At 39.3% G+C, this 15,496-nt stretch overlaps 1 protein-coding gene across 3 annotated transcripts in view; it reads left to right on the top strand.

Moving 5' to 3' along the window:
- Positions 1 to 15,496, top strand: part of vps13b (vacuolar protein sorting 13 homolog B) — a 297,453-nt gene that overhangs the window by 54,061 nt on the left and 227,896 nt on the right. For all 3 annotated transcript variants that reach the window (XM_087847951.1, XM_087847953.1, XM_087847952.1), the window contains exons 15-16: positions 73 to 267; positions 3,494 to 3,615. In XM_087847951.1, the coding sequence (XP_087704077.1) occupies positions 73 to 267; positions 3,494 to 3,615 (317 nt within the window). The remainder of the gene's footprint in view (positions 1 to 72; positions 268 to 3,493; positions 3,616 to 15,496) is intronic.

Raw genomic sequence — 15,496 nt, 5'->3', positions numbered from 1 at the left:
ATGATCAATATGTGTCATGTTTGTTGTCACTGACAATAATTGTTAAACCTTTCTATATTTTCAACTGTCCAGGTGGCACCATGTCTGGTCTCTGTGGCAGAATTCCAGCCAGTGCGCCCACTACCTTCAGTACAGTTCCAAGTGGAAAGGGTGAACTTTGAACACTCTGTGCCAATGTATGCCCCAGAGCTGGTAACCACTGTCAGCAGTCTCAGCCAGCCTTCTGACAACCTGCTACATCACTGCTATGCACACCTCTACCTTAAGGCAAGTATGAGAATATTCTGCACTCTATAGTATTCTCTCTCCTCACTCCCAAACCAGTAGTGGCACATGGGTGCCCCTCCCTGAGCCTGGTTCTGGAATTTTCTTCCTGTTAAAAGGGTGTTTTTCTTTCCCACTGTCACCAAGTGTTTCAACACAGGAGGTCATCTGATTGTTGTGATTTGGTGCTGTATAAGCAAAATTGAATTAAAATTGAATTTGATTCAGATTAAGATCATTCTTGCTGCCATTAAGGACACAGGTGATGCTAAGTTAAAGGCAATCAGGCTCATTAACAATATATGAAAACTGAGCAAATGTCCCCCCCCCCCCCCCCCCCCCCCCAAAAAAAACCAAACAAACAAAAAACAAACTATAGTTGAATAAAACAGTTTTAAATTGCACCTTACACTTGTTCTCTTGTTTGTCTCATGATTTTAAGCCTCAGATATAAATATGGAAACCAGTACTGTGCCAGGACTCCTTTGGTTTGATCCTGTTGGTATTTTCATTTTATTTTATTATACATCTGTCTTTCTGTTTATTATGTTTCAGTTTGACCAAAACGATGCATCTAGTATGTTTTTTGTGCACAATAGCATGCTAATTGGTCAGTCACAGTTGTGATCTTATCTTCCCTTTGAAATGATCAGGCCGACCTCTTTAATGACCTTGATGACCCTTTTCACCTGGTCATAAAAATCTCAGCATTCAGTTTCCTGATGAGCACCAGTACATTTCTGGTCTGCTTCATCTGCCAACTAATAGGGTGCAAGAGACTTGTATTAAGCAGCTGTGACATTCCCCTGTTACTATAAAGGTTTTATAGTTTTAGCTGCTAGTTTGAAGATGAAAATATAACATTCACTGTCACTGAAATTTAAAGTTGGTAGTACTATAATTTGAAGTTGGGACCAAAAGACAAAAGCTTTATTTTCTTAATCGTTTTAAACCACGGGACAAGATTATTTGTCAGCCAAGCTTTTATCATGTTGCCTAGCATCATAAGATGAGCTTCAATAAACAACTGCATATAACATTCCAGAAAATAGTAGTTTTCTACCTAAGTGTGACTTCTTAACCTGTATACTAGAGTTATCCATGTCCAGTAATCTATCGCTAAAGTAAAATAAATGTAAACACTTTGTTTTAGGTTTGTTTTCAGGTTGTAACCTCTGATTTTTAGTTTACCTGAAGTCCTTAGTCTGTCATTGAGTACACATTTCCAAAAGAAAGTAAAGAAAAGGATTTTGCTAAAGAATCCAATCAACTTTTTAGGGAGTTTGGATAATAGATTGGGTGTAATTTGTCATCTTTTCATTCTGGCCTGGTATTGCTTCAGTGTGTTTTTAAGGCAGGATGTTTACTGTACGTCATGCTGGTAGTCCTTATCACAGGGTCACTGCAGGGTTAACAGTCATCTGGTCAGTGGCCAAGGATCATTGTGACCAATCAGCCAATCGTTGTCTGTAACCATTAAGGTTCTCAGTCTCCATCTGGGTTTTTGCACTGGGATCATGACAGGGTGGAGGTCATTCTAGCTACAATTCACCCAATTCAGGAAGTGATTTGAAAAGGGTATAAACTAAGGCTTATCTAAATCTGTGTTTTATTGACGCTGGCTGTCAGAGCTTAGGTATCTGTGTTGAGGGTAGTGTTAGCCATTGTCCTACTTTTACATGATTGCAGGCAAAAGCTTTAAGTCAGTCTGTTTGCTCAACAAGAGACCACAGAAGTTAATGGTCATGTTAAAGTTTGGTTTATTTGAATGGTGACTGAAACTGCTGAATAGCGATCAGAAATCTAGTTTCCAATATAAAGCTGAGTGTTTTGTGTGGGCAATTGAATTTAAATGTGACTTTTTTTTATGTCTACATCATTATCTAGTAATTGATATATTAGAGCCATAGGCCATTTGTCCTATTATAAATAAATTATTGTTTTCCATCATTTTGTCTGCTGGCTTGTTGATCTACACATAAAAATGATCTAGTACACCTTTACAGCAGCTGGATGCTGGACAGCTAGGCCCAGCCATCATCTCTTACCTCCAATATTAAACAGGACTTTACCACCATGTGCTATCAACAGTATGTAAACACTGGGCTGGGAGTATATTATATGTGGCTTCCAGGAGCTTAGATAATGAGATTGTGAGACCCACACCTGCTATGACAAACAGCAGAGTTCGGCAGTGGTTTATTTTTCTAAGTACTGTTGCTGTCTTTATCATTTTTTATCTTTTTTTTATAAAACATTACTTTGTACATTCATATATTTGTTACTGTAGCCAGATAAAAAGTGATAAAGACTCATTATTAACCCTATCCCCATTAACTGTGACAGGTCAAGTACAGGCTAAAAAGTTAAATTGGGTTTAATGCAAATTCAAGAGAGTAAACCTTTTTATAATTTTTATTTTGTAAAACCAACTGTTGTTGTGAGAGGAGTACTGTGGCTGGTATACAGTTCTCTATATAGATTATGGACAGATTATGTTCAGCGGGATAGTGCTGCAATGTCCAAGATTGTCTCAAAATTGTGTAGTAAGGGTCAAAGGAAATGAAAGTTGGGGTGTTGAATATGCTAAATACTGTATATTAAATGTGTTCTCATTAAAGAGTGTCTGTATTGTATTGGGGGCCATAAGTCCACCAAACTGGACATAAAAAAAAAATTCCAGCCAAGATCGTATATCTGGTACTGGTAAAACTGGTAAAACTGTCATCACCTCCTCCTAGAGACACCCTCTGCCACCTACTTTAGAAGTACTTTTTCCATAATTTAATAATTATGAAATCATGCAGCATCTTATTTAAATCTTATAATTAGGGGACAAAAGACAAACCAAAACTTTCTCCATGCTGGAAAAATGTGGGCTATTTGGCTGACTGAATATAGATTTAATCAGTGCAAATTTTATGGAGAAGCCTACTGTAACAAGGACTACCACACATGTGCTTTTGAGTACCTTGACACATTTTTATAGGTCCGTCTATGGAGACTTGTCGATGAAATAATGTCATAAATATTTAAGGTCAAAATGAAGGCCAAGGTTGACTGTGGGTTTGGTCTGCATGTTATGGGTCTGGTGTGTGCTGGTGTGATCCTATCACATGATCATCTTCTTTTTTTCTCCCAATGTATTTGTGAATTCCTCAGTGTTTTTTCAGCGTGTTAGTTCCCCTCTGTCTTCTCCCTTCATTTCTTTGCCTTTATGTCTTTGCAGGTGTTTGGGTTCCAGGCAGGGTTGACATGCCAGGATAAAGGATCTTTTCTACCTCTCATCCCCATCATCCCTTCGTTTAGTACAGCACTCTATGGAAAACTGATTCAGCTGCCTGCATTGTGGTGAGTTTTTAGCAGTTATATAACTGATTAAGTCTGCAAATTGCTAAAAGCCCAGTGTACATGCAGGGCATATTTCAAGTTCTGATGAAAATAGAAATGTTATTGTTTCACCGGCCAGTGCCTGTAACAATTGTGTGAGGCACAAAAAAATTAACATAATAATGATAGCATCATTTCTGTATTGTGTGATCATGGAGGCAAAACATATAGGAAATGTTTACACACACACACACACACACACACACACACACACACACACACACACACACACACACACACACACACATATATATGGCTATATATATAAAGATTTGCAATCTCTTGTGGGTTGTGGATCTGAGGGTATTTAAAGTGATGGATGAGGCAGTTTTTCAGCAGTCATGTGGGAAAACAGAACGACCGTCAGTGTGGAGTAACTGCAACAGTTTCCTTACTTTGAAACACAAGAAGAAGAAAGACATGAAAAGTCTTGTCTAGGGACATGAAAAAGTTGCTCCCGTTTTTTTTTCTTTTTCTTTTCTTTTTTGTTGTTTACCAGACAGATGACTCATTGGAGATGTCTCTTAGTGGGAGGAAGAGACTTCAGAAGTTAAAGAAAAGGGATGAAGGAAAAGGAGACAATGTTTAGAGTTTGAGGATGGAACAGTTGGACACATGGAGGATTTGAGCGGTGAGAGTAGTAAAGATGGTAAATGGCCTGTATTTGTATAGCGCTTTTCTAGTCCCTAAGGACCCCAAAGCGCTTTAGTCATCCACCCATTCACACACACTGGTGATGGCAAGCTACATTGTAGCCACAGCCACCCTGGGGCGCACTGACAGAGGCGCCACTGGCGCCACCAGGCCCTCTGACCACCACCGGGCCCTCTGACCACCAGTAGGCAACGGGTGAAGTGTCTTGCCCAAGGACACAACGACCAAGACCGTCCAAGCCGGGGCTCGAACCGGCAACCTTCCGATTACAAGGCAAACTCCCAACTCTTGAGCCATGATCACCCCTAGATGGAAAGGAAGAGGAACTGTTGGTACAGCATTAAATACGCTATGTGGAGACTGTAGACAGAATTGGGGAAATAATTTACAGTTCTTAGTTTTTCTATGTTTAAGGTAAATAAACAGTTTTTAACTACAACTCTATTAACGCTATTAGTCATGAGGTCCAGTCATAAAGCTCTGCAGCTCTGCTGATAAAAAAAAAAACAAAATCATTGCCTTGTTTAAAGGTAGTTACTGTCTCCTAAATGGCTGAAAGGTATCCTTATGCAGTAATACTTGACCTGTAGCACTCCTGCTGATGTTAGATGACTTCCTGGAAGTCCTGTTCTTCCTGGAAGTCCTGCTACTTCCTCATACATATTTAATTTTCATGAAGTTCAAACTTGTAAAAAAGGACAAATATCAACTTGTGTCAAACTAACCCAAGCTTCAAGCTGAGCTGATGAGAGTTGAATCCAGAAACCAAACAGATTTTTTTTTCTGTACACTGAAATTTTACAAATGTATAGCTGAAATAAAGATGAAGATGAGCACCAGGACAGTAGGCTTTTCCAGGTCATAAATGCAACCAGGAGCATCCCTGTCACTTTTTCATCAATCATGTTGGACACCGTGAATTGATCCCCCAGGATTACTAACAGTGTTCTGAGGGCAAACCTTTGGTGCAGTTGACCTGAACTGTGGTACATGTCATCATATATGCTGTGGCAGTGCATTAAAAGTCAGGGTTTTTTTTGCCTCACTATACATATTTCCCAGTTTGGGCTTCCAGTGACATTGTGAATTTGAAGATACATAGTGCTTTGTATTTCATTTCTAATTTTGTTGTATATTGTTCATGCGTTTCAGATCATCGAATTTTAATTTTAGATTAAGATAACCTTAGTAAATACAAAATGCAGTTTTTAACTGATGATTTTATTTATTAAAATTAAGAGTCCTATCCAATATCACCTGGCCCTTTCTTTAGATATTAATAAAATATTCTGATTATGATTCAGTTTCACTTCCCACACTGAGGCCTAATTACTGCTAGATTTGATGAATCAAGGAATCACTTAAATAGAACCTGTCTGGCAAAGTGAAGCAGGCGAAAGGCAGTATATCATGCTATGATCTAAAGAAACAAAGTCATGATTCTAACCACAATTCTAAAACCAAGCCTTAACCCACACAAGCTCGCATGGGTTAGAGTACAGTCAGGTTAAAGTCCCCACCAAGATATACTGTTCATGCAACACTTGTCTACGCAAATTAAGTGTTTATAGTAGGAAATCTGTGCAAGAGCACAAGCTTAGAAGCCAATTTACCCCAATTAGTTGAGATCTAAACCTGTCGGAGCTGCAGATGGTTTTGACTTTTACTAACCTCGTTTCCAGGCACTACAGTATGTCTGCTACCAAACAACTTTCACTCATGTCACTTTTTTCTTTTCTTTTTTTAACAGTTGTCTATTTTACTGTCACTCACTGTATTTTAGATGGGTTGGATTTGCTGCTTAGTGTTGTTAGTTTTGTCATTTCAGAGGTAATGTGACTTCTATTTGACCCTGTTCGTCTAAGCAAGAGGCAAGAAAGCCTGCCTCTTGACCTGTGTATTGCAAGTCAGAAACTAATAAACACAATGTGATAGTTTGCTCCTAGAAGAATGATGAAGAACAGGTTTGACAGAGTGCAGACAGTAGTTAGAAGAGATATATGCGAGTGGTTGTTTGACTGCTCACAGTTGGAATGTTTGAATAGTCAAAAAATGAATTAATGTTTTCCATGTCGCTTTCATAATGTTGAATACTCGTTTATGGGTCAGAATGAAAAGATAGAAATGGTCACTGACTGAGAGTTGGTCTTAATTTCATTTGACCTTTGGCCTCAGAGTGTTTAAACTCTTGCCCCATCTCAAATTAAAACTCATACCACTTGTAATGGCAGATTTGTGTTATAGATTGTATGCATTCATGGAAAACTGACAGCTTGAGGCTTCCTTTTACAACAGAAAAAGCTGAGCCCAAGAGTGATACACTGGGTCACTATGACACCAGGAAGATGCACTCCACCAGGTGGTAGTGTTTAAATTAACTTCGCTGGTATTTGTTTTGGGAGGGCTTGTCATAGCTGATGCAACTTTAACAATATCCCTTTCCAAGATGTTCTCTTCTCTGACCAGACACTGAGCAGAGCTATACATGCTTCTGAAGTTTAAAGGAAACTACTGATGCCAGGGAACGCTTTAAAATAACAGAAAGTGTGGAGCATTGTCGGAGTAGGAGACACACACACATACACACACTCAGGTGCCAGTAGGCAGCCAGCTCTTGCTTAAGTATGTATGACTGCCAGGTAATCATGGGAGATTTGAGGGACACTGAGTGTCTATGAAGACCACGCACCTCTGCTGATGAGCTGGCCGATGAGTGCATAGCTCAGATTTCCTTCAGTCTCACCACAAGGGCTCCCACTTCTCACAGTTGGTAACAAGGGGCTTTCACTGGGGAAATTACACTGCTTTGACATGTTCTCCCTGTCTGCCTTGGATTTCGTTGGGCATGGGGTTATATGTATGCAAGACCTCTGGGACTTTGTCTCTGCAGTTTTTAAATACAATGAAATTTTAGGAAAGTATAATTGCGCTGCAGCAGACTCTGACCTTGTAGTTTTCCATGCTGAAATCACCTAACATGAAGGCAGCCAAATGTCTTCTTGTTTTGTTGGTTGAAACGTACAAGAAGTATCCAGGTGGTTGGTACAACCTTTCTTGTCAGCATTACTTAGGATGGGCACTCACTTGTGTTGTTTTAGCCTTGTACACTTGGCTTAATGCTATGGAGGAATTTTTGTTGTATTAGTGTAGAAATGTTGGATTGAACTGAATAGGTTGAAAACTGCACAAAAAAACTGGTCTGTTAGTTTTCCTAACATTGACAAAGTTTGCTCTCTAGCCAAACCATGACAGTGTGTTTAGACACCATTAATGAGTAATATATAACTACAAGTGAATGCTGTCTTATTGGTAAACATTAAGCTTAGGTCTACTTGATCACTGTCACTTGATTTCAGGCTGAGGTGTCGAGGTAAATTTTTACAGTAGGTGCTGGCTGAAACACTGAGATAATATGTCTTTAAAGATGGCACCACAAACTTTACCCACCTGAAGAGAATACAAATAGAAAGCTTTTGCATATATAGCATGTGTCACTCATTTATTAAGGTTGATCTCCTACCATATACATTGGTCCACTTCATATGATTAAATCAGCTGTTTCTTCCGGTCCACTTTAAGAAATTAAAATCTCTGCTGCATCGTCATAGTTAATACTAATACTTTGTAATACTTTGCCCTTTACAAATAATTATAATTATAGACACTACAACTAATATCAATAAAAAGTAAACTAACTCAAAATTAAGAAATAAGAGCTAATTAGAAAATGTAAACTGTAATAACTCGGGGTTAGGTCTTGTGTTTTCAGCACAGCTGAACATAGCTGAGAGGAAGAGCATCAAAAGGTCAAGTCGCATTCGTTTTTTCTAAACTTTTTTGTTAAACAAACTTTGCAATCTATCAAACTCATGCAAAGAACTGTGGAAGAAGTCTCTCTTCTTAATATGGTAAATGGTAAATAGACTGGTATATAGCGCTTTTCTACTCAATCTGAGCACTCAAAGCGCTTTACACAACTTGTACTTTCACTCAATCACACCCATTCGCACAAGCACTTTTTTCTACACTGTGTCTAAGTGCTTTCTATCTAAAGTTCATGCTCATGAATATACACTAACATGAACTAATCAAATTAAAATCATTAGATCTCCAAAAGCCAAAAACCCTCTAAAATGCACTTTTAGTCCTGGTAAATTAAGGAGCAGCCGAGAGGCGTCGGGTTGTTCAGTGAAAGCCAATATATTGGCCCCCAACTTCACAAGGACTCTGCAGCATGTCTCAATTGGTTTGGCTGTTAAAGCTGTTATTCAAGATAGAAAAAGAGTGGGAGGAGGAAGGGAATGTTAGAAGTGCCACCTGCATCGATCTCTCCAAAACCTAACCTCACTCAGACACATGAGCACACATACACACACACACTTGAGCTCACACCATATAATATTGCTTATGCAGGGCCACCTGACTGCAGCAACATATGGAGACAGGCCAAGGCCGGGGCCCACCAACCAACCAAGCAACAAACCAGCAGCAGCTTAGTGTGGTTCGTCGCATTGCAGGCCATAATTCAAGCCCATGCCAGCTTTTATGTGGCATTTTTAGCAGCCCCTGTTACTCGTTCAGCTATTTCTTAGGGGATAATTTCCTAAAGTATGTGACATTACAGGTGCATGTTATATAGCCACAGAAAGCTGAGTTACTTTGCAAACGGTTCAGAATAGAAAAGAATGTTGGTTTTCCCTTGATATCTAATTATTGGTCCAAGTCTATTACACTGTCAATAGTTAGTTCAGCTTTTAACACTACCAGTAGGGTTTTTATGTGAAGTTGAGAAGTACATACTACTATGTCTGGACCAGTAGTCTAGACTCTAGATTAGCTCATGTTGTGATTTATGAAGGCTGCTTGAGGCATCTGAGGCATGAGGCTTCTGGTGTGATTGTAATGCCTCATTACTCCTGTTCATAGTTAGTCATAGCAAGCTGCTCCTGGTCTGTGTCTCCAAGCACAGCCAAGAACAGGAGGACAAATGCTTTCTGTGTCCTTGAGTAGAGATCCAACTCAAATTTAGCAAATATACATGAACAGCATTTACTGCTGAGAACATTGACTGTGGCTGTTATATTTGTCCAATAGCCATTTTGGCAGACAATATCATTAAGAAGTTGAACTGGTTAATCATTTTGGCTAAAGAAGACTGATTTGGGAGTTGCTGCTGGTTGGGGAAAAACACATTTGTGTGCTCTGAGTATACATTTTAATTATAAATTATAATGATTTTTGTATGATGTCATACATGCAGCTACTGCATCAACCATTGTGTTGTTCCACTAACCTTTGAGAAGCGTTGATTTCCTAATCAGGGAATCACTAAAAGGGCCTCAGTTAAGACCTTGCTCATCAAGGTTTTTGTGTGGGCAGGGTTAATGTTATAGTGAGCTGTCACTGTATGGTGTAGGATAATTGAATGACCTCAAATCAGCATGTGGTTCCTGTGGTCATGCTCAGCTTTGAGTTGTAGTTCGGAGGCCACGGGAGCAGTAGGGAATTCATTTGGCTCAACAAGGCAACACATGCTCCCTGTTCTTGCAGAAACATGGAAATGTTTTCCGAACATTTTCACATGTTGAAGTCGAATGGACGTGGGCATAAACTGCAACAAAGTAGTCTTTATGTATTAACAGGTGTGCATTAAAAGCCTGGAATGACATATGATGTAATATTGTTCCACTTTTAACTCTGAAGCATCTGACTGTAAAGGATTGTGAGCTGCAGGGTAAAACATCATATTTCTTGTGGCACAGTCTATAAACTTCTTTGGCCAACTTTGTGGTAAGGATTTTTTCTCCTCTGCATCTGCTTTCAGATGCTTTTATTTGGTTTTCTAGTTGACGGAGATCAGTGGATGTATTGAAGAATGTTGTATTAAGGGTATGGTATTGGCAAATGCAAGACTTGTGCTCGTAGTGATTGATATCCCTATTCTTATGGAGACTTCTGTGCCGGTCTTGACAGTCAAACTGGTCCGTCTTAGTATAATCATATTCACTATATACTTACCCCTGTGATTGCAAGTGTCATTTGGTGGCTTAAATCAACATGGGTTTAGAACCAGCGCTAAAGGATATGTTATGTTTTCAAGAAACAATATTTTGCAGTCCAAGAATATCTGTTGAATTTAAACTTAACCACAAACTTTATTTGTATATATAGATGAGGGCTGAAATGGTGGATTCAGGAGCAGCTGTAGATGTTTTCAGTTGACTGAAAGATTCTATTAATTCCTGAATTAGTCATCTGAGGAACTGAAGCTTGAGGGAGGGAAAACAGTGGGAAATGGGGAAGGATACATGGATTATCAGCTCTGAGTGGATTATCATCTACTGTGGTGTGCATTCCACTGTCCTTTCCTCCTCACCAGCTCATAATACTGATCCACTGCTTCCTAGAAAGAAGCTCGTTCACTTTTTACTGCACGAGAAGAAAACTACAAGTAGTAATAAGGCTTGGAGTAATGAATGGTGTTGCCATAATAAAGTCTAAGCTTTATTTAGCTAAGCAGCGTGGAGTTAAAAAAAATGTATAATACAAACAGGTATTCCTTCTTGTCATGCGCATGAAGGTCAAAGACAATGGAGGAGAGGAGGTGGTCCATTCACTTGGGTTACAAAAGGATTGTGAGAGGAAAAGCAGTGCTTTGTTGACTGCTGCAGATGTTACAATAAAGGGACCGTCTAAAGCAAAATCTGTTTAGCATAAATATGCTATTAGGTTTGTAGTCTGTAGGTTGAGATTCTCTTATCTCTATCTATCTGTGTCCTTGACAAAAACCGTATGTCTACCACAGCTGGACAGAGGCAGCAAGCTACACACACACACACACACACACACACCCCATTATGCAAACACATACACAGGCCTCTTGATATGTTTTCCTTTAACGCCTGATGAACCACGTCATTGCCATTTTCTCGCCTTGCGGTCTGCAGCTGTCTGCACAACTTGATTAAAACATTTCTTTTAGTAATCCCTGTGTAATGAAGCCCTCTCCTGAGAATGGATCTCAGTGCATGTATTCATGTGTGTCCATGTGAGGTTGTGTGCATACATGTGTGATTTGGGTCAGGGGTGCTCCAGATGGGAGGAACGGGAGGGCTGCGTCTGTGTCTATGTGTGAGAGACGAGAGAGAGTGTTGGGTTCTGTGAAGAGTTTCGACTGTTCAGGACCAGTGACTGAGAAATGCACACACTGAACACCTTTGACCCAAAGGAACTGCAAAACTTTGAGCCGTGGCTACACGTACAGTCCACGTCTACCACTAACTCATTCGCTGACCCTCTGCATAGCTGTTAAAGACGCTGGCTATGTTACAGAATGCTGATTGTTGCAAATCAACATAAGACAGACTTGAAAATACCTTGAATATGATGCAAAGGAAGGTGAAGGCAATGCAACACCAGAACTTTAAAAGAAATTCCTTGTCATGCATAACGTGTTACCTCACTCTATAATCTAAAGATTATTTAATTTAAAATATTTCTTTATTGATCACTACGCTAACTATATATCTGCACAACTGAGGAATCCAGAGCCCAGTTTAAATCAAAATTCAAGTCATAATCATACATAAATTTTAAGGGACATAACATTTTTCAAATTATTATTATCACCAAGTTGTAAGTTGTACCTCGTTTTGCTAAAAATATAATTTAGGTTTTCTTTCTACATGAGGCTTAGCTGCAGCTGCAGCTACATTTCTCACAAGAACAATGACATAGACCATGTACGGTCAATAAAATGAGTTACTGGAAAGAATTATGAGAGTTAACGGTACCTTTAAATGAGTTTCTTGTTTATCATTTTTCAAGAGGTTTATTTATCCATGTTTGACTGGATCACTTTTCTGTAGTAGTGTTTTTTTCAGGCTCTTTAGATGCTAGCCATTTAACCCAATTGACCTCCAGGTGGCAAAATGATAAAAAGTTTTCCCCTCCTCCCCAGTTGGTCACTTAGGTGTTTTTGTTCAGTGTGAAGTGCTTACATGATTTATAATCTTCGTTTGGAGGCTTTGCAAGACACTGTAGTGTGTCTTTTGTAGTATGATAAAAGAGGGGACTTTAGAGCAGCCCATAAGTCACTCTGGTTATTTTCAAGAGGGGGTCACTGACCTTGGCTCGGAGAGATTGGGACTTCTCCAGTACTTTAGATCAGTCTGCACCACAAAGAAAAAAGGACAAAAGGTACAAGCTGTCAGTCTTCCCTTCTCTCCACCTGGAGTCTAAATCCCTCCATAGAAGCTCTGGAAATAGTAGTAGAGGATTTTGTCAACTAGTTGAGTTGGGAAATGTTTGTATTGGTTAATTAAGGTGAGGTGTGACAGTGAATGATTTGAAGAAACTTTAGATAACTGGTCTCAGGACAGTGGCTATCTGTGGTATCTATCAGACAAATATGTCAGCCTGTAATGGATTGCATTGGTGTTACTGTGGACTTTGAAAATAGGTTCAGATAAGTTAAAGTCAAGAGAAAGTCTCACATTGTCAGCCTTGTGGAAAGTTAATTGACGGTCCTATTTGCATTTTTTTTTAAACTGCCTTTAATTTAACATTCATCATGTTGCACTTTTAACAGCTTATATTGGTGAAGGTTTTTATGAGTAATTTCCCATTTAGCCCCCTTGGAGAAAAAAAAAAAGCCTCTGTGCCAGGGAAAGGGTCTCTGTGCGAGTGTGCCCTTTTCTTTTTCTGTGGTCTATGGAGAGACCAGACACCTTGCTCCACATTTACTGCTGATGTCCCAGAACCCACAGCTGTCTATGTTGTTGTGTTTTGGAAAGAGTGAGGCAACTGATTTTTGGTACTGTACAGGATATGAGTAATAAGAAAATGTAGGTTCTGGAAACTGTGCGCAGGTTCCAAGCTTGTATTCTGGGACACTATGTAAACCATTAGGACCAGCTGCACCTGGTAATAGTCCTTCAATCTCACAAGATGCTGATCTTTAAAAAATGAATTTTCTTGTAACATGAGGACTTGCTTTTTTGTATTTCTCACTTATTGTCTTTTTCGAAACATCTTCACCAATGCCAACATATCAGGATTGGAACCAATTACTGAACATTTATTCAACACAAACCAGCTTTCTTTAATTATGCTACCTTCATTTTTTTCTGTAAAAGTACAAAGCAACAACATATCAGTTACATAATCTATTCCTGCTTGAGTTTGTACTGGAGCTTTTCCACATACTTCCTTTAATGAGACTCCCATTTAATGTATTATTTTACCTGGAGAATAACATAGACTTGCAAGTCTGTATTCTTATGCTACATATGCTTGTTGTTTTCCCCTTGTTCTTTTTTGTGTTCTCTGCATGGCTTAATCGTGTTCTCTTTTCCCCTTGTTTCGCTCTGGTTGAAGAACATGCTACCTTTCAGTATTATAGATGCATAGTGCATCTTTTCAGCCTTAAGTGTTGGCACCTAATTTTATAACTGCTCCAGTTGCAGGTTGTTAGAGCAGCAGCCCTTGTCAGCTGTAGCCTCATTACTCCTGCTCATTATGCTCTGGCCCACTAACCTGCTCGTACTGGTTTATAGTGTTACAAAGCTTGTGTTTCACCATGTGTTAGCATGCAGATGTATGTGCACTTTTGCCAACATTATTTATTTGTGTCTGGACAGGTATATGCATTTTTGTGGTTATGTGTGGCCTAAAGCAGCAGTTAAAGCTCGATAGCTATAACCCCAGCTGTACTTGTCTAAATATAGCTGTGACCACAGTCATATTAGACCAGGATGCTGATTAGCACCATTAAGACCACTGGCGTAAATGAATGCCAACTATGATTATGTGAAATATTTATTGTGGGTTTCCAAAAAAAAACCCCAAAATTTAAGGATGCTAACCAAAGTATTTGGTTATCATGTTATTTTCTTTCTAGCTTCTATGATGTTTCAATAATTCTTTTATTGGCTAAAATATACATTTTAATCTGTTCCTGCTTTGTGTCCAGATTTGGTCCTGTGCACAGAGGAGACAAGCTAGGCAAACAGTACCACAGCTGGTGTGGTACTTTTAGCTCTGACTCATGCTTCAGCCCAACTTCATGCCCCGTTTGCTTGATTTGGACTGAGACTCCAGCCAGTCAACTAGTTGTTCACCAGGAAGGTCAGGATGTGTTAGTCCTGGTCTAGTTCTGACTCCAACAGGGAACAGATGGAAAATATGGCCTAATGTTTCTCAAATACGTTTGAGCTTTTCCTCTGAAATACATCAGAGGACAGCTGAAATTGAAATACCAAATTTTCTCCTTTTCCTGACTAATTTAAATTTTCTTTTAACACATTCCTGGTGGCCTCTGCATTTTAATGAAAAAGTTATTGACTTAAAGAACCACTGTGAGGTTAGAGACAGGCTATTCAATGAGGCACTGAAGTTAAAGCCAAGAGCCTGAGTTAGGACCTAAAATGGGTTGTGGGCCCCCCTTCTGGTAGGTCTCCACATTATAGTATAGATATTCTCTAATGAGTTTTGCTCCCCAAGCTACAGACTAATAGGCATTCTGCACTATAACAGTAAAATACATGTTAGTTATTGTTAGTTCCATTGGGCATAGCTAATGTATGTTTCAAGGCAAATATTTTAATGTTGTTTGTTACTGCAGGTGATGCTGCAGGTGTTATTTTGAATCTTTTTGAGGTTTCTTTCCCACAAAGCTTGCGGCAGCAGTGAAACACTGCCTGCCAGAAAGCTGTTTACCATGTTGCAGCAAGAAACACTGACCGTGCCAGCTACTTAATGAAATCCGATGAGTGCCTGGCTGTCTTCGCATACAGCATTCCCAAAACACCCTAATGAGAGTTTCTGTTTCTCATTTGAATCCAAGATCCAAGTTGCTGTTCGCAAAGAATTGGGCATAATATAATAAAAACAGGTGCATAATTAAAGTTTTAGGGGACCACATGCACATGACAGCTCCCCTTAAATGCTATAAACACTCAAATAAGGCAACAAACTTTCATCCCTTGCCAGTCCTCTCATTGAAGTGGCTTTGCAGGCACATTTGCTCTGCATGTGGGGACATTGTTGTTGCCGGCTTCCCTTCACTTTCTTTTGTTCAGCTGCAGTATCTTGCTATGTGCACACACAGTGCACATATTTGAACGCACAAAAGCACACGAGAAACTCTTTGATTGATGTCTTGTTGTATAGCATACAACAGTAGTGA

Source organism: Neolamprologus brichardi, chromosome 11 (assembly GCF_056152115.1).
Source record: "Neolamprologus brichardi isolate AB-2024 chromosome 11, ASM5615211v1, whole genome shotgun sequence".
Classification (NCBI taxonomy): domain Eukaryota; kingdom Metazoa; phylum Chordata; class Actinopteri; order Cichliformes; family Cichlidae; genus Neolamprologus; species Neolamprologus brichardi.
This window is presented reverse-complemented; position numbering and strand designations above follow the sequence as displayed.